At 39.1% G+C, this 24287-nt stretch overlaps 2 protein-coding genes across 13 annotated transcripts in view; one reads left to right on the top strand and one right to left on the bottom strand.

Annotated features, from left to right (window-relative positions):
• Positions 1-3399: 3399 nt before the first annotated feature.
• On the bottom strand, positions 3400-7326 carry LOC102786712 (inhibin beta B chain). The gene is made up of 2 exons (XM_006782740.3): positions 6702-7326; positions 3400-5856 (listed from the first exon to the last, which is right to left on the bottom strand). The coding sequence occupies exons 1-2, from the start codon at positions 7042-7044 to the stop codon at positions 5075-5077; spliced, it is 1125 nt and encodes a 374-aa protein (XP_006782803.1). The 5' UTR covers positions 7045-7326; the 3' UTR covers positions 3400-5074.
• Positions 7327-8833: 1507 nt separating this feature from the next.
• Positions 8834-24287, top strand: part of r3hdm2 (R3H domain containing 2) — a 56403-nt gene continuing 40949 nt past the window's right edge. For all 12 annotated transcript variants that reach the window (XM_087841030.1, XM_087841025.1, XM_087841023.1 and 9 more), the window contains exons 1-2: positions 8834-9117; positions 9467-9518. The gene's annotated coding sequence lies outside the window, so the exon portion shown is untranslated. The remainder of the gene's footprint in view (positions 9118-9466; positions 9519-24287) is intronic.

Raw genomic sequence — 24287 nt, 5'->3', positions numbered from 1 at the left:
ACAAAACAACCCTGTTAATTAATAATGATGAATTTCTCAATCAAAACATATTTCTACTTGAATCTGAAAAGCAACGCTTACCAATGCATTACATTTGTCCAATGAGAAAAAAACAAGGTTACTATTTACAGTGATGTGCAAAAGTCTTGAGCCACACCTCTTTTCTTCATATTTTACTAGGAAAATGGGAAATATGTTCAGAGATTATTGAAACACATGCAAACATACATGGAAATACAGTATATAAGGAAAGAACAGAAAGAACAGAGTGTGTAATCTTCAAACACGCTTGAAAGTCAATATTTGTCATGATCACCTTTGTTCTTCAATACAGCCTGAACTCTTTTAGGCAGCGTTCTTGTAATTTCTTTAAGTAGTCTTTGGAGCTCTTCTTCTCCTTCTGCCTTTTGTTCTGTTTCCACACTGCTTCAGTAATTTTGAGGCTCCTGGCTCTGGAGAGGCCAATTCAGTTCAATTCAATTCAATTTTATTTATATAGTGCCAAATCACAACAACAGTTGCCTCAAGATGCTTTATATTGTACAGTAGAAAGATACACCGACTGATAGTGTCTCACTATGTGTTTTTGTATTTAGGTATGCTTTTACTATGTTAGCAGCATGTTTGTGGGCACTGTCATGCTGAACAACAAAGCCACTGCCAATCCGACACTTTCCAGGTGGAATTGCATTGCAGATCAAAATCTGACTATAGTTTTCTGTGTTAAATAATTCTGTTCAATTTTATTTATATAGTGCCAAATCACGGCAACAGTTGCCTCAAGGTGCTTTGTAGTGTAAGGTAAAGGCCCTACAATAATACAGAGAAAAGACCCTCACCCAACCACCCACCCTCTATGAGCAAGCACTTTGGCGATAGTGAGAGGGACAAACTCCTTTTTAACAGGAGGAAAGTGTTGAAATTATAAGCTACAGTAGCAACAAGAGTAAGCAATATAACCAAGAATTAAAATTGTTAGAAAGGCAAATTAAATCTAATGAAACAGAATTTTACCAGAGCAATGATCCCACTAAACTAAACAATCTGAGTATTCTAAGAGCCAGGTATGATAAATTAACAGCAGAGAAAGTGGCAAAAAGTTTAATGTGGACCAAACAATTATTTTATGACCAAGGAGAGAAGGCAGGAAAATTATTGGCCTGGAGGATAAAAAAGATGCAAGCAGAAAAGGCCATCACCCACATAAAGTCCAAATCGGGTATTATAACAACAGACCCTTTAAAAATAAACGAAAATTTCAGAGAGTTTTATCAATCTTTATACCAATCTGAATATACAGGAAACAGAGAAACACAAGATGCATTTCTTGATCAGTTAAAATTTCAAACCCTCTCAGAAGAGGATAAAACAGCCCTTGATAGTCCTTTAACAATAAAACAGGAGGAAAGTGCTAGCAGAACCAGGCTCAGGCAGAAGCACTGATCTACAGTGACTAGTTGGGGGTGAGGGGAGGAAGACAGGACTAAAGACATGTTGTGATAGAGAGAGATTAATAATAGTTAATGATTAAATGCAGAGTGAAGGGAAAAGGTGAGTGAAGATGAAACACTCAGTGCATCATGGGAGCCCCCAGCAGCCTAAGCCTATTGCAGCAGAACCAAGGGAGGAATGTTGACAAGATCCCCAACACCACTGACTGAAATGCAGCCCTAAACCACGACAGCACCTCCACCACATCTTATAGATGGGTATAGACGCTTGATGTTGTACCTCTCTGCTGACCTGAACCAAAAAGTTAAAATTAATCATGGACTGAACCTTATATAGCGCTTGTCTGCTCTCCCGGAGCAGTCACAGGCTTTATACATCATGCCACATTCACCCATTCACACAAGTGCTTTCTTCTAAGCTTTTCAGTGCTTTCTAGCTAACATTCACACACATTCAGTCTCTGATGGCTGCATCGGAGATCTTGCCCAAGGATACTTGGCATGGAGACTGGGGGAGCCAGGGATCAAACCACTAACCTTCCAGTCAGTAGATGGACCTGCTCTACCTCATGAGCTACAACAACCCATAAGACCTTTTGCCACTGATTTTAAGCCAGTAATCTGATATACCTCAGCATTTTCTCCAGACCATTTCTGGTGAGGCTTTGGTGATTATTAGATTAATTAAAGGGTCAGATGCATCTCTCAGGTTCTGTTTCAGGTTTTTGCTGGATTCTTTCCCGTCTTTGTTAACATCAGAAACTGATCATCTGCTGTGGATGCCTTTTTTTTTTTTTAAAGTTTGCCACTTATTGTTTTGTCTTTGATTTGTTCAGTTTCATCAGATTTATTTTAAGAACACACTACCATGCTGAGATATGCCAAGGTTTCATCTAACAGGTCTTTGGGAATCAGGTTGTTGGTGCAAAAATGCTCTTTTTAAGTCTGTTTTATCTTTGTCATTTTTGTAGGTTCAACTAAAGCAATGGGAGGAACGATGGGCTCAAGGCTGTTGCACAGTGCTGTACTTACATTACTATTTTGCTGCTACAGTTGGCTTAATTTACCTAATAACCAGTACTGCTTTTGCTGTACACTGCAGTGTGTTGTGGCTTAAGAATAAGACACATACAATAAAATGCCATTTATACAATAAAATACAATGAAGCAATTTAGTCTGTTTAAAATATAGATTTATTTATTAATTAAAAATAGAATCATGACATTTTATCACACACTGGCATTTCTGAATTGCATTTGCTCTTACAAATTTTTCATTTACATAAAATAAAATAATATGATACAAAAATAACAACAATGATTACAAATTTTCAATTGAAACAGAATTCAAATTCTTGCATTCTGTGAATGCTCCAAAAGTACACACACACACACACACACACACACACACACACACACACACACACACACACACACACACTTTTAAAAACAACTAGAACTTTGAAAATTGACATTTTCTTTCTGTAGGCCCGCTTTTAGGTATTTCAGGTAATGCCAACCTGATGCATTAAGTACAGTAATAGAGCTGTCAGCACACTCTAAAATACAGTAGGGTGATAAAGTGCTTAATAAGATATGTTGCAATGGCACTTCAATGTCACATTGAGTCTTGGACAAGAAGTGCCTACAATATCAATCATAATATTAAAATACAACAGTTTTATAATTATTTCACACAGGTGTAAAGTAAATTGCTTTAATACAAGAGCAGCTCATAGAGGCAAGAAAGATAGAGGTGAAAATAGTTTATCAAATATCAGCACAAAATAAAATAAAACGGTTTTTATGGTCTTTGGTAAAAAATTCCCCCATGCACTGTTTCAATTGTTTCCTTTGCATTATGGCTGTAAAATCCAAGTCCGTAAGACATATAGTATATCAATACAGCCAAGATGAACACAGTGTTAATACAGGTAGAAGTAAAGAAACCCTGGGTATAGACATTAATTTATTAACACTCTTCCAGGTTCAAAGTTGGGGGAACTAAAAAAAAAATAAATCTATTGCTGAGCTCCTTTGCGTTCTCGTTGTTGTACTGCTGTTTTCATTTTCCCCTTCCTTGAGTAGATCTCAGTTTGCACCGTTTCCCACCAAATTTAAACTGTACTGTGATTTTAGTATGGAAATAGGTAAACATTTGCTTTACTTGGTAATGTTCCAATAGACATTCTGCTATACAGTTAAAACTATACAGCTATGCAAAGATTGTGAAATTATGAAGCATAAATTATGCATGTGTACGATATTTCCTGCATATGAAAGAAACAAGACTGCCTCCACCTGGAAAGCATGAAATTTTGCAATCTTTAGACTTTGAGAGCTAAAAAATGTCAGCGTGCAGCAGCACATGCTCACTGACCCGCCTCCCCTCCAGACCTTCACCTGACACTGAAGCAATAGCTAAATGTTTGCTCACATTGCTGAGAATAACCTTGGATTCATATGCTGTTAGAGCCACAGTTGCCCAAATGATAAGCCAGGTTGTGTAAATAATACAGTGGAGATGCTGATTAAACATATTCCAGCTGCATGCAGCATGGGGTACCCTTTGACAGAAATCAGTCCAGATTTCTTGCATTGTAACAACAACTTGTTCCCCTCGCAGCCTCACAATGTGATCAAAGTATTTGTGGAATGTAAATGCATTTGCTTTAATGTCATCAGAAGTTAAAGAAAAAGGCACGCTTTAAAAGTTTTTCATTTCTTTGAAAGCATTTCTGTAAAACAGCAGCATTTAGGTGGATGAAGATTTACAATGAAAAAAATAGTTAGGTAAAAATGAAAGTATAGAATATATATATAATTTTTTTTTTTACATTTGGACACTGATTATAACACAAAACAGACTATAAAACATACAATGAATTAGGAAAGAAATTAGTGCATCTTTGAACTTCATCCCGGCAGCATGTGAAAAGTAAAAGTCGTAAGGTACAAATGACAAAAGTGAAAATTAATTAATGCAAGACTTTATGGGCTTATATAAGTTTGAAAATGGAACCTGATATCATTACTGCACTTTTGTATTCACTGTATTTTTTTGCATTGAAATCTAAACTTTATTATTGAGTCTTTCATATTTTAGTGCTGCTCTTTGATTTTTGTCTCCGACGTATGAAAGAATAAATGTATCTGCATCCAGACTTAGCGTATTTGCTCACCTCTAGGCACTGAAATGCATTTGAGATTCTTTAAATACTGACTACAAGAGTTTAGAAATAAATTAAAAGTTACTACAAGCAGTAAACTGTATCAATACCTATTTCTTTAGAACATAATACTTATATACTCATAATATTCTTTTTGCGCCCATAATTTTCTTAATGTAAACCTAGAGTGTTAATTTATACGTTTATGTAAAAATACACACAACACACCTATTGAGTAACTGCTATAAAACAATCGTGTTTGTATTTGTAAAGTCTAGTAACATCCTCTGTCGATAATTCAAAAGTCTTTTGGGTGGGCATTTCTCATTTTAAGTACTCTGTGTAAAAGTTGTTTGTCCAAAGTTGGTCAAATTTGTGTTTCTTTAAGTCAACTTGTCTACAATACACTCAAGAAAATAATTAATTATACCACTAATAGTAATACTCAATTTTTTATGTGCATCCACAGGTCTCCACTATCATGTCAGGGACATCTGTTTTGACAATGCTGTGCTGAGAGTTGAAGTAAACCATGGAGAGTGGTCGACGCTCTGTGGGAACGCAGCATGAGGCTGTAGCTGTGTTAATACCATTGACTTTGAGTTGGCTGAAGACAGTGGCATGGAATGAGGATGCTATACCTGGGGAACCGGACAGATGTTGGGGGCAATGTCCCATGCAGTAGTTCATATGGTAGCCTTCAGGCGCAATGATCCACTCATCCCACTGGATGTCTTTAAACTTGATGTAGAAGTCTCTCTTGCAGCAGACTGTTACATCGTCACCGCAACGCACTGAGCGCTTCCTGAGCAAATGCTTGGAGTGGTCATCACGGAGACGCACCTGAGCCACCAGGAAGGGCTGGTAGGGGGTTTCAGCAGAGCCATCTAGGGAGCAAAGGTTCTGTCCGTCTTCTTCGCAGGTGACCTCCAGCTGCAGCCGATGTTGGCCCCCATCCAAGAAGGTTTGCAGGGTGTGGGTGACAGAGAAAGTGTGCCAGTTACTCTCCTTGACGTGCAACATCTTTTCCATCACCAAGGTCCGATTAGAGCCTGAGATGTCACCATCTACGGAGAGGAAAACCTGGGCAAGGAGACGAGAGTTCCGTTGTGGGTCCTCAGAGGCACGGGCATAGATCCACAAAGAGGACTGGAGGACCTGGATACTTTGGCCACGTTCCTGCAGAAACTGAAAGGTAAGGCTAAGGCTTGCCTTGTCACTGCTCTTTGCATCATCTATGAAACAATGACAATTAAGAAAAACACATAATGTTAATATTTGGAAAAACTTCATAGCTCATCACCTTTCTTACCCTTATAAAATTAATGGAAGTATCAACCCTCTTTCACTGTTTTAAGCATTTTACCTTATGGTTAACTTTTCCTACAACACAGCACAAGGGATATTGTATTTAAAGGTTTAGGCAGACTACATGTGCATTTGATTTTAAATATAAAGACCAAAATGCAAGTCCTGGAGCAAGCAGCCATCTTCAGACTTCATCAAATTTAAATGCACCGTTGCATTTTATGTTGTGAATATGTATAACAGATTTTGGAGACCCCAGCAACAGAAACCTTCTGAGAGAGGGCTTGTAGTCATTTGCACTCCTCTTTGCAGAAGCTGTCTATGCACTTCATACAGATTTTGATTTACATATTCATTCTTGTCCTCTTTGTCTGCCACCCAACTCCAAATCACAATCCTATCACCACAACCTGCACGAAATTACGTAAATTCACTTTTTATTACTTTCCTATGTAAATCTTGTTAAAAGTGCAACAATGTAACACTGAAAGATAGATTCCTTTTAAAGCCTGCTTACCACCAGTTCGTGTATTTCCACTTTAAAAGGCAATAAAATGTGTAGTTTGCCCAAGGGGAGCAAACCTTTTTGCATATAAGTAACGATAGATACTTGGATCCTTAATATTACAATATAATAGTTCAGGGAACCCTAGCCTTATGTTAATATCTTACGCAGGAAAAGAGACCTTATTAATCACAACGCGCTCTCCCGTAGCGTTATTGTGCCATGCGAAAACAGCTTTATAGCATAGAAAGTGGATACAAGACTTACTTATATCTGCAAAGCTCACTATTTCATAGGCTTGATCTCTGGTTGGTATATTGTTTTCTAGTTCAAGGGTACCATCCTGTCTGACGCGCCCCGAGTGAAGTTTGCGCAGCGCCGTGAGGAGCGCGACCCGGGGCACGGTGTGAGTGATGTTTGGTTTCTCTTTCAGGTGCAATTTGTCCAAAAGTTGCTGCTTGGCGAATTCTATCATCATCCTTTCCTCTGCGTCCTTATCCATCGCTGACAACCTGCAAGACGCGCAGCCCGGGGAGCCACTGACCCAGAGACCCTTAAACAGCAACGGTGCCAACAGGAGGAACGCTGAGAGTGACAAAGACATGGCCATCTTCGATCTTAAAGTAAATAACTGCGTATTTGTACTCGGGCTGAGGTAACTAATAAACGTCTAGACTTCTAAACTGGACAACCAATAAAAAAATCTTCAAATCCTTCCCCTTCTGAGTTGTTCTTTGCGAAAGAAAGTCTCCCAAACGTCAGAGGTCCTTGTTGGTAGCTCGTGAAGAGAGCTGAGTGATGTTTCACCCTCCTGATGGTAAAGATATCTGGGGTAATCCACCAAAACTGGTGACACGTTGGAAGGATGCACCAATGAGCGCATCGGGAAGCTTGGAAATTACTGGCAAAACACCTCTGTCCTCTCTCACAACACACGCACGGGCACACGCAACAAACAAGCACGCAACACGCGTTCACATGTAGGTTACTGTCTCACAGTCACTGCATACACGTGCTACATGATATCACACGCTGCTTTAGATTAATTACTACGCAAGTCCATGGCTGGTTTGGACACATATCGGGAAAGCCCGATAAGGTCTTGAGTTTATCACAACAGGTATTTTCTGTGCCACGTTTCTCCACTTCAGTGCCACTGATACGTAACCTGCCAGCGCACTTGTCGATCAAAGTTGAAATTCTCTGCCCTTTAACCTACTTACAGAATATTCGTGTCCCACAGACACCAAGCAATTGAATCCGTGGGCTTTAGCTTAACCTGACCGAAAACACTCGAGGATATGAGGCGGAAAGTTTAATGCGGTATTTGAAACACGTTCCGTCATGTTTCCTGCAAGGTGTCATAATGTCGTGCAGTAAAACGATGCCTCGTGTGTATGTGTGTGTGTGTGTTTGAAGGCGAGAAAGAGAAAGCTGGGAAAAGGCGAACCCTGCCTTCATGTCGGTACATGATTTGTCTGTCTGGGTTCTCACAAAAGTGCTGAGCCAGCTTGACATGGTCTACTAAAGATAACGCTGTCAATAAGCCGGACAGTGTATGCACTTAAATAGGCAGAAATACGTTAAAGTGACCCTCTTTTCATCATGTCGGGGTCCAGGTCCAGTGTGAGCAGGAAAAACAATGACTTCCACAATCATTTAACACATAAACTACATGCATATGCACATGGAAATAATAGTTGTGAAACAGATTATCCTAAAGCGGTCACGTGTTGATTGTGCGCACATCTCCACAAACATAAACTGTATGGATCACAACACGGGTTGCACGCATTTTTATTTCTTTTATTTTCTTTGTGTTCACGTTTAGTGTTAAATGTGAGTCAAGGCCTTATCATGTTAAAGGAGTACTTGCCTGCCCACGTGTGGGGCATTTTGAGAATTACAACTGACCTCACCAGGTGGTGTCAAAGAATGTGCCCAATACATTTGACTAATTTAAACGTAAAGTTAAATCAAATAAACACGTTACATGTATTACCTAGAATTGTCAGTATTTTTCCTAGGGAGGTTTGAAAAATAAGGTTAAAACCAGCATATTTTTAACTACTGCCGTGAATACAAATAATATATATATATATATATATATTGATATTAAATGTTTATTAGATAGACTAGATGTTAAAGGCTATAAGAAGAAAAATATCATCTTAAGAAATGTGAAATCGTTACATTTTATAGTATTTAAACAACTTTGAATGACACATCTCCTACAGAAGTGGACAGCTGTCAAATTACATCCCAGTAATAGAATTTCAAACATACATCACTGAGATGTAACGAAACTGCATATTACATTTTAACGCTTGATGCACAAAACAAAGTTCTCATGCATCCTGTAGGCTACGTATCCGTACGACTAGGAGGTACGCCGCTGACGTCAACTGTCGGTGAGGGGAAAAAAGTGACGCTAACACACACAAGCCGGAGCCCTGACGGGGGAATAGCGTTTTGTTTCTTTTTTCTTTAGTTTTGTGTCATTTATTCTTTAGGGTTTTGTTGTTATTTAGCAGTATTCCTGCGTCGGACTCGACCGCCGTGTTCTTCAGCGCTTGCTATCTCGCATTAACGTCCATGCTGCTCTCCCCTCACGCGGCGCTATTTTGACAGTCGGGGTCGTGGTGAGCCAACTCAAGCTAGCAGCACCATTATATTAGCATCGGTAAGTCATTTGGAAAGCTTGCTAACCGTACTAGCTAGCACCTTCTATTTTGAGACCTGACAGTGCTCGTACATGTTCACAGCAAGTTTCGCCATTCTGTGACACGGCACACTCTTATTGAACAGCGAGTTGTAATATTAACGCTGTGTTTCATGGACGCTGAGTAGCTAGCGTCCACTAAAAAGAAAAGGCTAGCTAGCGGGCTAGTATTAGCTAGGTAGCTAATTATACACGCCGGACGAGGCAGGCTAATGCTGTGAGCTAGCTATTGTTAGCATAGAGGCAAGCTAATATTTTCAGTCAGCTGCACAGCTACGACTCTGACCAAACTGCCGTCTGTCTTCTACAGACCCAAGTTGAAGGATTCTCCACGTAACTCAAGACATACTGCCAACAACACGGTAAGCCGAACCCGCGAAGATGACTCAAGAGCCACTATCTTTAATATGTAACGCAACGTCAAGCACCATCTTTAAAGTCCGCCTTCTCTATGCCAGGCACGAGATGGCCATGTTAACATTTTATCCTTCCAATCGTGACCGAGAAGGTTCACTAAAACCCTGGGAATATTTGCTTTTCCGAAGCGATTAACTATCTGGATGAATCAAAATTAAGTAATTGTTAATTGCTTATGGCTCTTCATTGAAGTCATACTCAAAACACACACTGGATACAACAAAGTTTTATTTATTGACGTGTGTGACTCTCATATAACAACTCAAGACTAGAAACGTCAGCTAACAAGGTTGAGATATTAATACAAACCAACGGAAAGTTACAGAGCTGTAGTGTTTTTATAGGACTGAGTGCCGGTGGGTTGCATGGCGGAATGCAGGTTGTACTACAGTACTAAGCAATTTAAGGTTGTATTGTATTAAGTGTTTTCATTAGCTTGCTTTTTGGCATTCAAGACTAAGTAAATATCAGTGATTTTAAGCCTTGGCTCTTCCAGTCTTAATTCATTTTTAGTGACTCAGAGCTGGCTAGAGATTTGTGCCCCAGTAAATTGTCTGTAAAACGCATTGTTGTAAGTGATCGAGAAAACAGTGGGGTTTTCTCAAGACATACTTCACACTTGGTTATCACTCTCAGAGTCTTGGCTTTAGCCTTACTTTTTTGAAACTCAATCCTAAAATAGGCAGCAACAGTGCTGTGAAAACAAGGTGGGATCACAGCATAGAAGTGGTTCAAACATCTGCTCTGGGAAAATGACATGTGTGCCTGGGAAAACAACAAACCCCCCCCCCCCCCCATACATATCAATTGGTGTTGGCTAGTCATGTGACAATGAGAACTGATAAGCGGCAAGCAGGGACTTCCATTTTAGTTCCATTTGATGTTGAGATTGTCATAAAAATGCTTCCCAGTTAGATTAATAGTAGTCAAAGATGATAACCCCAATAAAACAATGTTAGTTTTTCTGGTTTAAAGCACTGTTACTACTTTATCATCAATTTTTTCCCTAATACAGCTTTATTCTCTTAAATATTTTGTAAGCAACACAGAGTATGATTGTTGGTGTCAGGGCAGTATCATTGAAAAGTATGGTCCATTGTAAGATCTGTAGGAGGTGAGTCATTGAATCAACAGTCTACTGTTGCTAAGGCCACCAATGAGAAAGATGGAGTAACCTGCCTCTCTGTCAACATATTTCCCTCCCTTATACCCTGCAGCCTGTGGATCTTTGTGCATATACATAAATTCATGAAACTGTGAAGCATCGATTGCTTATGGAATTTTATGAAAATCAGGAAATTTGTTGATTACTATCTGTTAAGTATATGTAATTTCATGTTCGTGTTTATTGTGGTTTGCAGGGTGCTTTCGCCTATTCTAGTAGATCATGTGGTTTTTATGCTAACTTGCTCACTTTAATGTATTTGCTTTCTGCATTCATGTATTCATACAAGCCAAGATGGCCATTGTAAGCATATTTTAAACCTAGAGTAATTAAAAAAAGAAACTTATCCAATAAGATTATATCTGTATTTATCGCTCAGATATCCATATCTGCTTCTGCCTCTGAATCTCTGTTTGCAGCAGCATAAGCAGAAGAGTGGCTTTTTCTAGAGAGATTTGAAGAGCTATTTATAGATCTCTGCCAAAGCACCAAGCGTGGTGCTGTTGCTGCTGCTCCTATCTGTCTCTGCTCTTAACCGCTCCTGCTTCTGTTTCTCTCCATCTTCATTTGTTCCCCCTTCACCTGTTCTTAGTTTTCTGAACTCATTTTCTCATGATGTCTTCTACACTAAGTGTTTGTCAGTCTTCTTTTTCCATTACTGTCCTCCATTGCTTGCTTTGATGTAAATTATCGATCAAAGCAGAAGGGAGGTGACATGGTTATAAGTCAGGCCTCAGATTGGTACATCAGCTTGACTAACTTTAGTATACTTTATTGCAAAGCTGGATGTTTTTTTGCATTTGTTAGTAGCCTTTATTTAGTAAAGGATATGGCTCACAGTCCTCAGACCATGCAGAATCACAGTAGATAAGGTGGGTTTGCCTAAATAAAGGTGTTTTAGTAAAAACTTGTTATGACTGCTTTGAATATTTGCAGTGTAAATAACAACAGCTTTCCAAGTGTTTCATAATAGCTTTAGCTTAGCTATGCTGCATGCAGAAATGGCAGCATCTTGTAAGGTGGTTGTGTTCCCACTCAGTCTATCTGTGGTATCTTTGGCTACTGATCCTCACTCAGCCCCTCCCCTTTCTTCTTCCTTCTTTCTAAGCCCTTCTCTTACTGATCTGTGAAAGAAGCTACCTGGCTGAAGAAGTGACAGGACAGGTTATGAGGCATTAGTCCATGCAATGCATTTTATCCCAGTCATGTTGTTAGCCTGAGATGAACCTTTTTTCAAGGCCATGCTAGGATTGTAGAATCATTTGTTGGGTAAGTCTGGTGTCTTAAATTAAGCAATGCTAGAAAAGAAGTTTGATGCTAAACAGCTGTTTATTAAATTTCTCTGGCTGCTTATGTTTTGCAGGGCCCTCTGAAATGTTAGGTGATGCTACTAACCACTGAGCCACAGTACTGATCTTCTGCTCAGTGTTTTGACTTTAAAGGGAAATTTATTGTACAGTTAAGTGCATAAGTGGATGGGCTATGGCACAATGTTTGTAATTTTTCCTCTTTACACCACCACAGTGGATTTTAAATCAGATAGTCAAGATGTAAGTGAAGTGCAAACTTTTATTGTCACTACAAGGGGTTTAACAAACACATTGCATTAATTGTTTGGAATGTTTTGGCGTTTTTCATAATAATACATTTTCAGAGGCTCAAAAGTGACTGGACTAACACCATTTGAAATATAAAAATGATCATTTTAAATACCTGGGCAAAGATGACGTGATTTTAGTGACTGCCTGAAGTCAAAAACCCCTGGACACCACTAAATCTCACTTGAGATGCTCTGCCAGCCTGTTCTGCAGCCACCTTTAGTTGCTGCTTGTTTGTGGGTTTTTCTGCCTTCAGGTTTATCTTCAGTAGGTGAAAAGCATGCTTTAAGTTGAGGTCAGGTGGCTGGCTTGGCCACTGAAGAAACTCTTAGGTTGCATTTGTACCGTAGTCTGTTGTAATTCATTATCCATTCACTCCGTGGAGTGATGTTCAGTTTTGTAGGATTTGAATCTGAGCAGAGACTATAGCCTTGTACACTTAGTTCATCCTCCTCCTACTACTTTTATCATCATCAATAAACACTAGTGGACCGGTTCCACTGGCAACCATACATGCTCATGCCAGATTTGACAGATAATATGGCATGCTAAGGTAGGGCTGTTCGATATAACGATATATATCGGATGACGATATAAAAACGTCTATAGTTTAATTTTACGCTATCATTTGTTTCGTAGTGTTGCAAAATAAATTGTTTACGGCAACATTTTCTCATCGTTTTGATGGTCACTGTAGTGGCTATATTAATTTATTAAAGTTCTCTCTTTCTCTTATATTTAATATAACCACACAACAGACGGAGAAGCGCCTGTTTTTATGCGTTGTCGTTAGCAACAACGACGGTAAAACCATCGCATGTCCGCTTGTTTATTTTCCACATAAACCTTTCATAATAAAGCTCAAGATCCTGTTGAGAATTTTCAAAATAAACTGAATCACGTGAAAAAGTATGCAGAGTATTTACGGATGAAAAGCAAAAAGGAGCCGTCAGGTGTTAAAAAATAAACCTTAGACTCAAATGTTAGAACAGGCTTTCCCCGCAGCACGCTGTGTAATAAATACTCACCAAGGAAACAGCAGCCGATACAACCTATGTCTAAAAATGTGTAGTTTCATGCATCGGTTAAAACACTCAACTCCAGGTACACGACCACCTGGAAACACTTCAGCAACCCGAGATTCACAGAATTGACAGAAAATGTTAAATTTTTGTGATTTATATCGTTATCGGATGATAGATGTTTTATATCGGGATAAGAGATTTTAGTCATATCTAACAGCCCTATGCTAAGGATCATAAGTCATTCATTACCTTTTCAGTTTGTCTTCCCATCATTATAGCGCAAGCTGTGCTTGATTTATTTTATCTGTCCAAATATTTTTTTTCCCCCAGATCTGGGCAGGTTCTACGTTCAGGTTTTAGATGTTTTCTGGCAAAATGTATTCTAGCTTTCTTGTTGTTGAGTGTAATCCATGTATTGCACAACTGCTGTAAACCCTCTGTATTTAAATACCCTGTGTATCTCTTTTAAACTCTGACAGTGATACCTCTTTGAATATGCTTGAGTTAGGTAAATGTTGTGAAAGATATTTCTTAACCATGGAAAGAATTCTGCGATTATTTACTTCATTTGGTTTCCACCCTTTTAGGGCGTTTCTTTTTCTTTTTTTTTTTTTTTTTTTTGCCTGTCCCGTTTGGCTCTTTTGCCATCAGAATTATTGTCTAAAGGCGAAGAAAGATGCCCAACGGATTTTCTTTACCAAATTGACCATCCCAGCTTTGCCGTAATGGTCCATTTGATTCGCCTTTTATTCTTTATTTTATTTTCACTTGCTGAATACGGGACAGACTTGACTGGGGGAAAGAAAAGGGAGAAAGAAAGAGGGAAAGAAAAACAGTTGAGAAGAGGGACGGGGGAGAAGGGCAAAAAACAAAAAACAGAATAAGCCAAAAAAAAAAAAAAAAATACATGTATCGATCACCTGGATCACCTGTTGAGAAAGAAAAAAGAAAACAAGCAGAAGAAAACGAGAGTAATACAATAAACAACATCACAATGATATATGGGAATATGACAGTAAATACTAAATATTAAACATTATTGTGCAGCACGTAAGATCGACAGCACAGTGTGCATTGAGGTAGGAGCCAAAAAGGGTGTAGTTTGTGTGTGTGATCACCCGTGTGTACACCTGTGAGCATGGACGCGCTTGTTTTCTTAAAAGGTTCCCTCATGTAATGATCTGCTAGAGGGTGTGGGGGGCCACTGCCCCGTCCTCCAGGGCATGAAGCAGGTATGGAGGAGATCAAAACTCCAGACATCCAGAGGCCCCCAGAACACAAGAGACCAAGGAAGACCAACAGAGGGGCAGCCGTGCCACTGTCCCAGAAAGAGCTGAGGAGAGTCCCAGATGAGGGGGGGCGCTTTTAGGGCGTTTCTGGTGTTGCTGAGCTGGTCAGTGATTTCTGCTGATTTTGCCATTTCTCAGTTTTTCTGTCTCTCATGGACAGGTTTATTTATTTTTGTACCTTAATTGACAGTATGTGACCAAATACCTCGTATTAAGAGTGAACAGTGAATAGTTATTATATGCACTTGAAAATAATCTCAGATTTTTGATGTTGAATTTGTCATCGCAAAATGAGGGAACAGACTTCACCTGGCCATGAATCTGCATGTCAGTCAGTTGTCTAATTACTTTTGTGTCTTTGCAGAGGTGGCACTATGTATATCGTCAGCCTTAAAGCTGAACTCTGCACTGAAATCACATTTTGATAGTTTGATTTAAATTATGAAATAATAAATGAAATAAATATCGAGGATTGATGTGAGTCTAGATATATATTTGAACATAAACTGCCCTCTCCCAAAGCAGGAGAAAAGCATTACAGAACAACCTAATAATTACTACATGTACTATAAAAGTAACAAAGCTCAGAGTACTCAAGTTGCTGTTGGAGGGTTGTTTCTGTTTCTGCGTGAATTTGTAGTACTGTAACTCTTTACCTGAAAGGCTACTAGAAGTAATCCTTGAAGCTATTTTCTGAACTGAGTGCTTTCTGTCATATTTCATGCCTGATCACAGAACAAAACAACTGGGTTTGCATCAGAAGTCAGTAAGGGTGGTCTCTGCCTACGCAGATACGCCTGGAAAAAACATAGAAATTGTTCTAATGGTCATCAAACCACATCTTATGGATATATATGCTGATGTGTCAGTGATATCAAGGGTCCAGAGGAGGTTGCATTTATAAGAGGAAAGGGTTAAAACAGTTTTGTTCTATTTGAATAAAAGATTGGACACATAAAAGATTGGACACTTTGTTTTCTCAAAGATTTCTCAGTAAATCTTTGAGAAAACAAGATTTACTGAGACTTTTAGCTGACTAGAAATGTAACACTGATCTGTGAAACTGGTGAAAATGATATTCTGATATGCATTTAAACAGGCCTATATGTCAATTGCATGCAAGTATCCATGATGGACGGGGGTAGAACTCCCCACAAAACAATGTGCACCATTTTTCTTCTTCTTCTTCAACTTCTTCATCTTCAACTTCTTGAAGTCCAATCCTATGGCGTGCATCTTTTAGTAGAGTCTGTTTTAAATAGTTTTTTACTTGCCTTTATGAAATCTTCTCTTAATTGTAGACTTAATATTAATGATCGACTTATCTCCTGGATTGTGTTATAACTTGCATGAAGTGAAACTTGGTGAAGCTGTTAGTATTTCTCATGCAAAGAACCCTGCAGCCATCTAAAACCTGAAATCGTGTGTAGACATCGAGGCCTTTTTATGTTGCACTATGTTCTTGTTTTTTTCCTTTAAATTTTTAATTTTTTAGCAAACTAAGGATGTGCAGTCTAACTTGCATCGCGTGCTCCTTTGTCTGCAAGTTGTGAGTTGATATTCAAATGACTTTCGACTAATGATTGAACAATCAAAGCCTTGTCTTTTTTTCACAGCTGCATGAATACAATTTCTAGAGGGACCACAGTCTAACATTTTTCTTTAAATTTTGCTCTATAAAGCCTGGTCACATACTGTCAAGCCAGAAACCATGAGACAGATAATCCTCCTAATGTTTTCCTTGATGCTGAACTTTTGACTGCATAATTTCCCTCCACTGCATCTTTCAGCTGTCATTTGCAGTGGGGGCTACTGGGAAAACATGCAAATGTGTTGTCTTGTTGCATTAAGGCTTTTCCTTGCTAATGAGGTGGTTTCATTATTTCACTCCATCTTCCCTTCCTCCTCTTTATTTTTTTTTAAATTGTTTATATATTGGAGCAGTTGTCTGGTTCACCAGCATCTGTCAGTACTCATTTAGTTTGTCCAGACAAAGGCCAAAGACAACGACTTCAGACTTTCCATATAATGAGTGATGAATGGGGACTGTGGCTTCTGCCTGTCTCCAGGTGTTTGATTATTGCAAAAAAAGTTCCAAACCTTAACCTGTACCTGTAAAAGAGTCTATTTATTTATATTAATTCATTTACTATAAGCTTTCAGTGGTGCTACTGTTGTATCAAGTGACATTATAGCGGATCCAAGCAACTCTTTAAACAGCTTGGCTTCTTGCGCGCCATGGTTTGCCTGTCATTGCAATTATATTGTTTCACAAAGACAGAGAGCAAACAAGACCTGTAAGAGAGAGAGAGAGACAGAATCCACACGAAAGGGAGGGTCGGAGGAGAAGGGAGGGGTGCACACTGTGCGCATGATGGCATAAGCGTGGTAGTGAGAGAGGGAGCCAGCTTACAAGCAAGATTTTCTTTCTCACTGCTGTGCTTGTGCTTCATTCAGAAAAAGAAAGGGGGCAGTCGAAATAGAGTTTTTTGACCGTTTTCATGAAAGCCATTAAGAAAACTGAGCTGGTAGTGTGTACAGACAAGAAGACAACACGGCAAGCTTGAAGACGACAAAAGTTGAACGAGCTGAAGAGACGGAAGAAAGACCTTAAACACCCTACAACTCCAGCAGGAAATGGGATACATTTATTTGTAGTAATAGGGGAGAGAAAACTAATGACAGCGTTGCCCAGATCTGCTTCTGCTGCTCATTCTCCTGCGATGATTTGGTTTTATCTGAGACACCTGATCTGATTTGGCGCGAGATCCATAGAGCTGAACTCTAAATACAGGAAGGATGTGCACTGTAAGTGAATGTGCTTGTGTGTCTTTGTCATTGGGTGTTAATAATTTGTAGGTGAGATGTAGCTTCTGTAGCTGTAGGTGTGATTTTTAGCATGAAGCCATTGCTGCTGCTATAATTAACTCTTGTTATAACACATTGCATTATCACTTTTGTGAAGTTCCTAAAGCATTTTTAAGCAATGTCTCATCAACAGTGCAAATATGATGTATTAAGGTTGACTGAAAGGTAGTTTCCTCTAGTGTGTATACAGTTTATTTTATCACATGTGATTGCATTTGCACAGAAAAAATGTATACATGAAAGCATCTAAGATACTATAATGTGTGGCGTATTTACCAGTGTCATGTGTACAGGGTCATGAAACATGTTTGAGGCAAATGCTGAGGTAATAAGGAATTCCCTTTCACTGTCCCTGTGTGGGAGGAGGGACAGAGGAGGGTGGAGGTGGGCTGGTGGTGTGGAGAGTCACTGAAGTAGGCGTTGCTCTGCAACACTGTCATACTGATTGTGAGGGAGGGAGGTGTGCAGAGGAAAAGGACAACGTATGGGCTTACATAAGGCATGTGGATTGCACTGTATTTTAAGCAATAGTGGTTGTGACTGTTTGTGAATGCACCTGGAATTTAAGACGTCTCCTCCTTTATTTGTGGAACACAGTGTGCGGGAATGAACAGACTAGAGAGGAGGTGCGAGAGAGGCAGCACAGCCGTGAGAGATGCACAACAGCAGAACCCTCTTGAATAAAAAATCTGCCACTATAAATAGCAAGCCATCCTCATGGCTTGAGCACTGCTTCAGGTTTAGAAGACCTGGCTTTCCCTCTCCATCGCTGTTCTGGTGGTTATAACCCTGAAAAATCAACCCACAATCCTCCTCATTTCCTGCTTTTATTCTATTTTTTTGATTGCTTGCCCCAGATCTCCCTTGATCTGAACATGGCCTGTTTATATAATTCATTTTTATGTACATGCATCCATCTCTTTTAGTCTCCTAAGTAATGCATCTTATTGAATTAGCTTGATGTACATAATATGGCAACGAGCCCATCATTGTACCCTGTTCTCAGTTAGAAATTGAAAAGACAGACAACTACCACAGCTCCAGATTAAATATAAAATGCTCCTTTGGTGTTATGTTGCTAGAGCTATTGCTGTTTTTCTTTTGCTGTTTATTAACATGTGAGTCTCTTCTCTTGTAACACAACACAGATAGCTGAAGTCAGGTGATTAGCGTTGACTGAGCTAATAAAGTCCATCCCCTCACTTGATAAAAATATGTGTGCATCCTTGCATGACCAGTGCTTTTGCTGTTTGTTTGTGATATTGGAGTTCTTCTCCTTACGTAGTTGGTGCACCTATAGCCTCACTGCTGCATACTAATTGTTAATGCGTGGGAAAAAGCCTGTGTATCAAACGGAGGAAGCACGAGAGGGCGAGAAAGAGAGGGGAAAAAAAATCAATAGCAAACCCCTGAGAAACTGCTGCTGTAATTGCTTTATACGTCAGAAGGTTCACACCTACTCCTTTGAGACTTTAAGAAAAATCTAACTCCAAAACTTTTATTTTGAATTCAGTCTTTGTTACAGGAAAAAAGAAAACCAAATCATCAAAAACAAACAATAAGGAAGCACTGATTGAATTCTATTTATCTGATTTCACACTTTCCCTACTCATCTGAACTTTTACAATGTTTTTTTTGATGTGTCCTCATTTGAGCTAATTATAGTATTAATACATGCTAATTTATGTGTGACCTTTTATAAATACATCAGTTCTTTTCTGATGAATTGACATCTGCATTACAAATTAATGTACCTGACACAAAGCATAACTTTAATGAAGGTAGATGGCTAACAGGAGCTAAAAGGAAGAAGGGTCAGTAAAATCCAACTGCAATTATTTGAGCTGTAGAGAGCTATAGAGACAACTTGTGCTTTACTGTGGGGCTTATATGTTCGAATAAAATGACTATGTGGCTCAAGGTAGGTCAGCTCAACCTTGTATCTACTTTATCCTCAGATGAGCCTGGGACAGACGTGTGCCCACTTGGTGAATTTTAATGAAGAGACAACTAAAAGAAAGCGAAATATGACAGCAGGAGTCCTCTAAAGACGAGAGGTGTTGTATTTAAACAAGACAAGTTCAGGAGTGCTTCTAAACTTAGTGTATTAAATAGCCTCAAAAATAACTTGCATAATTAGGCGATGATGAACACAGGAGCAGAGAGGCAAGCAAAACTGTAAGAAGAAGGGAACAGAAATTGGTATCCTTATGCTGGCAGAGCTATTGGGAGCAGTTGGCTTTTACAGGTAAACAGATGGCATGGCACAGCACAGCACACTGATGACCTGCCACCGCTGTCAGGTCAGCTACGTGATCTAGTGAGCCGCTGCAGTGTGCAGTTTCTCTAATTAACTGTACTTTCTGATCTGTGCTGGGGCTGGTGCGTTGCCAGTGTCATGCTAACATTCTCACAGCTGAGGAGAAATTGTCTTTAGAATTCACCATATCAACACATTTCATATCAGGAAATGTCCAGAATTTATCAACTGGAATTTGGTGACTAATTGGTATCAGTGATTAACTTATGGCTTGTTAATTATTGATGGACATTAAAAAAAACAGTCAAACAAAAAAAACAACATTCAGATGTGTTGCGGTCCCTCCTTAAAGCAGTGTCATTTGAGACACTTAATTTATCAATACTAAGAGAACTAATATTATATTTCCTTTTGTAAATAGGTTTATATTTTGTCCTTATTAGCATGGTTGTGAAGTCGTTGTTTTTACCATGGTGGCTTTAGACAAGTCTGTTGACTAGTCAGATTCTGTGTTACTGACTTCTGACCATTAGAAGCTGCTTTAGCATGCAGTAATGGGTGTGTTTGCTGATTGTCCCTTGGTATTGCTTAAATTGTATTACATCAGATCCTCTTTTCCATCTAAGACAGCGGTCCCCAACCTTTTTTTGTGCCACGGACCGGTTTATGCCCAACAATACTTTCATTGACCGGCCTTTAAGGTGTCGCGGATAAATACAACAAAATAAAACTAGTACCGGTACCGAAAAAAAGAAGATTTATTCATAACACACGTGAAAAGACCAAGGAAAACCGAGTAAACGATAACAACGATAACAAAATAACGCTGAAAACTGATAAAAAAAACCCTGAAAACTATACATTTCACACCTGAGCCTCAACTCTCGCAGCCCGGTACCAAACGACTCACGGACCGGTACCGGTCCGAGGCCCGGGGTTTGGGGACCACTGATCTAAGACATAGGTCATCAGTTAACTCGTATGTTGTCTCATAAAATGTTACCTGGTTAATACCAAACTCAGATTTTCAAATACTAACAGAGTCTGGGAGCTGAGCGTCAGACTGCAGAGAGCAGCTGTAGCTTTTAACACCCCAAACGTTCAGGAGCAGCAGGACTCTTATTACACATGCTTCCAAAAAACATTAAAAATAAAGTGATGAAGTGTATCGTGGCGCTCTCTGCTCGGTGTATAAATATGCTCGTGGTTAGTAAGCACTGACAGACAATGCTTTTGGACATCTATTCCACCTGACCAGCTGTTTCCAGTAGCAGCTGGACCAACTACAGTCAGAAAGTATTACCAATATATCAGTGCTGAACTGTTGTCCCTTCTAAAGATAATAGTAAATTAATGTGAAACACTGTAGCTTGTTTGCTCTGTTAAGTATTTTGGGTTTTGTTGGCGCAATCATAGAATAGCAGTTTTTAATGAAATTTTTGGCTATTTGAGTTAAAGTAAACACGGCAGTGTTGAATTATATCTGAATGTCAGATTAGTTGAACTCACGATCACATAATTGTCATAATTGTTGTCTGCATATATATCTATGTAAACTTTATGCTCTGATTTTGTTCTGAAAGTTTTGGAAGTTACTGTAATTTTGTTTGTCATGCATGGACATGGGTTATTGTTATTTGGAAGTATTTTCTTTAAGTAAAGTTCTGTAGACATAAATGTACCCCTGCACCATGTTGACAGGAAGGTCATGCTGTGGACAGCAGCAAAAATTATAGCCACCTAAAAGACATCACTATCGGTTTACATGTATGATGTATTAAGAAGCTTTTATCCCCATAACCTGCTGGTTGATGGTTAAGTCAAAGCTGGTACATTTCAGAAGTTTGCGACTATAATATTTTAATAGGCTACTTCAGACCTGAACTAAGTTGCCATCCAAACTAAATTAAAAAATCAAAGAAAACAGGGCAGCATTAGGGCAGGGCAATATGGCCAAAAATATTTATCACGATATATATTTGAAAATTTGCGATAACGATGTAATTGACACGAGACAAAATACTTTACAACTCCACAACTTTATTAGTGCAAAAAACCCATTAAACTTATATAAAATTTTAACAGTGCAAATGTAAATTCCTTGCTGACAATTTAACCAAAAGGCATTTCCAGTGGAAATTGGCCAACATATCCTGAGCATAACCATGTTTAATATCCACAAAAAAAGAGGTTATACACACACAATGCAGTAATATTATGTTGAAGCACAGTACGTATCACTCCGCGAGGCTCCTGTCTACGGTAGCCGCAGTGCTCCGACAAGCCATCAAGCGGTGCGGGTTTGTAGCTTAGCAAAGTCTTACTAAAACATTTTTGACAGTATTTTGAGCGCCATGTACCACATAAAATCAGTTCGGTAATAACGATGGCTCGCTTGCATGCGCTGCCAAAAAAATGTGCTTCGGTGTGTATCTGACGGACGAAAGCCGAACCAGTTCCACACCACTGAAGTATGGCGTTATTTTTGTGCCACTATTCTAATGAAAACATTAGAGCATTTATGCAAATATGTGATGTCTTGATAAATCAATTACACAGCACCATTCTTGCATGAAAATATCTTAAAAGTTTATTTTGTGACCCAGAAAGAGTAATATTTCAAACTCCGCCACTCTGTGTTCCTCCGCCACTGCCTCGTTTGAGTTTTGGACGAAATGGATTCTGGGATATTGCATTTTGCCATTTCGAGCAGATTGGAGACCAAAACAGCCAATCAGACTTTTTTTGCATCCAAGTCTGTGATTGGCTGGTTTTGTGGCACAAATATAACGGTGTACAGAAAGAGTTGAATGCGCACGGGCAGTAATGTTGAGAGCGCAAGCAACACATTGCGAGCAAGCGCAAATGCAAAAACTGAGTGAGAGGGGCTGCTATTGTGAAAAATAAATTTTTTTTGCATGCAACAATGAATTTTGTTCACTCAAATTTAGCTTTTCTTCGCTCAAAATAAATTTCTCCTCAAAATGCAACACTTGCATTTTTTATTTTTACGTGCGCTCAGAATAGTGGCACAAAAATATCGCCATACTGAAGTTGCATCATTTTTATAAACCAATTCTGGTTCATCTGTTTCATTCAATGATCTGCTTTCGCCCTTTTCATTCTCCGTCGCCGCCATACTTTTTTCTGCCACGTGTGTATGAAAACAACGGCACTGCGCATGCGCATGTTTACCCAAATTCTATCGCGATATTTCATTTTCTTATCATTGCCTAACATTATACTGGTATTACTGTGAACGGTACGATATGGCCCAGCCTTAGGCAGCATGTCCTTTTTTTTTTTTAAATTTTGTCAAGAGACTCAAATATGTTTAAAAGGATTCATTCTTTCACTGTTGCCACACATACAGTTTATCATCAACTTAACCATCACTTTATTTATTATTGATCCAGTTCTGTGTCCTTTCTTGAAGCAGGAAAGCATTGAGAGTGAGGGGGCTGTTTGAATCAGAGGGTTAGGAAATCTTTTATGTAATGCAACATCAGACAGTAGATCAGTATGAAAAACACTCTCAATCTAAATTTGATTTAAAAATCAATGTTTTTAAGGAATGCATATATTGCCATCCCTAGTTTTAGCATCATTACAGGTTTAACAATGCTTACTCGATATATCTGTATTAGAGTATAATTAGTGATGTTGTTGAATTATTCCAGTAAATATTAGAAACTAAATAATAAATATATTTGCTACACACTACTCTTCATCTTGCAGTGAATGACTTCACTCACTCTGCAAGCTACAATCAGCCTGATGTAATTTATTTCACGACGGATTCTGTATGGCTCCTCTGACAAGCAGGTCATATGCCAAATTAAGACCATCGTATCACCAACCACTAACCTCATCTGGTATGTGTACAGAGATCTTGTTTGGGGTGTGTCTGTCTTGTTTTCTGGCCATGGACAGTGGTATATGGTATTTGATATTTATTTGGCAAGACTAGCCCTTGGGACTAAAGAAGGGATTAGAAACACTGCAGAGGATGATGTCTGGTGATCTAGGGGAAATGAGTATTCACTAGCTGGATGGCTGAATGAATGGCAGTGTTGCCTTCCTGCTGGTTATTCTTGAGTGCACAAGCCACATTGTAAGAGACCACCACTTTGCACTGGCCTAAGATAGACAGCCTGGCAAGTTGACTGGCTGGATGCCTGACTTCTGGGTTTGGCTGGCTGGCAGTACTCAAGAAGCCAACAGTGTTGTGGTGTTGGCAGCCCAGAAATACAGCTGTTATTAAGTCTGGCTCAGGCAAATAGAGCCATTTGTGTAGATCACAGAGGACATCGGTCACCATCTGGACACATCCAGTAGTTGGTTAGCAGTAGTCAGACTTTATAATATATACTAGACCATTATGTTCTAATATCCCAAAGTAGCACTGTAAAATCTAATAGCGTGTGCAAGCAAACCCTTACTTATAACCAGCCCAGCTCTCGAAAGCTGTTTCTAATGTTGCTCATCAGTTGTCATGTAATTTTCTTT

This window comes from Neolamprologus brichardi, chromosome 5 (assembly GCF_056152115.1).
Source record: "Neolamprologus brichardi isolate AB-2024 chromosome 5, ASM5615211v1, whole genome shotgun sequence".
Classification (NCBI taxonomy): Eukaryota; Metazoa; Chordata; class Actinopteri; order Cichliformes; family Cichlidae; genus Neolamprologus; species Neolamprologus brichardi.
The sequence above is the reverse complement of the archived record's forward strand: the minus strand, read 5'-3'. Positions and strand labels throughout refer to the sequence as shown.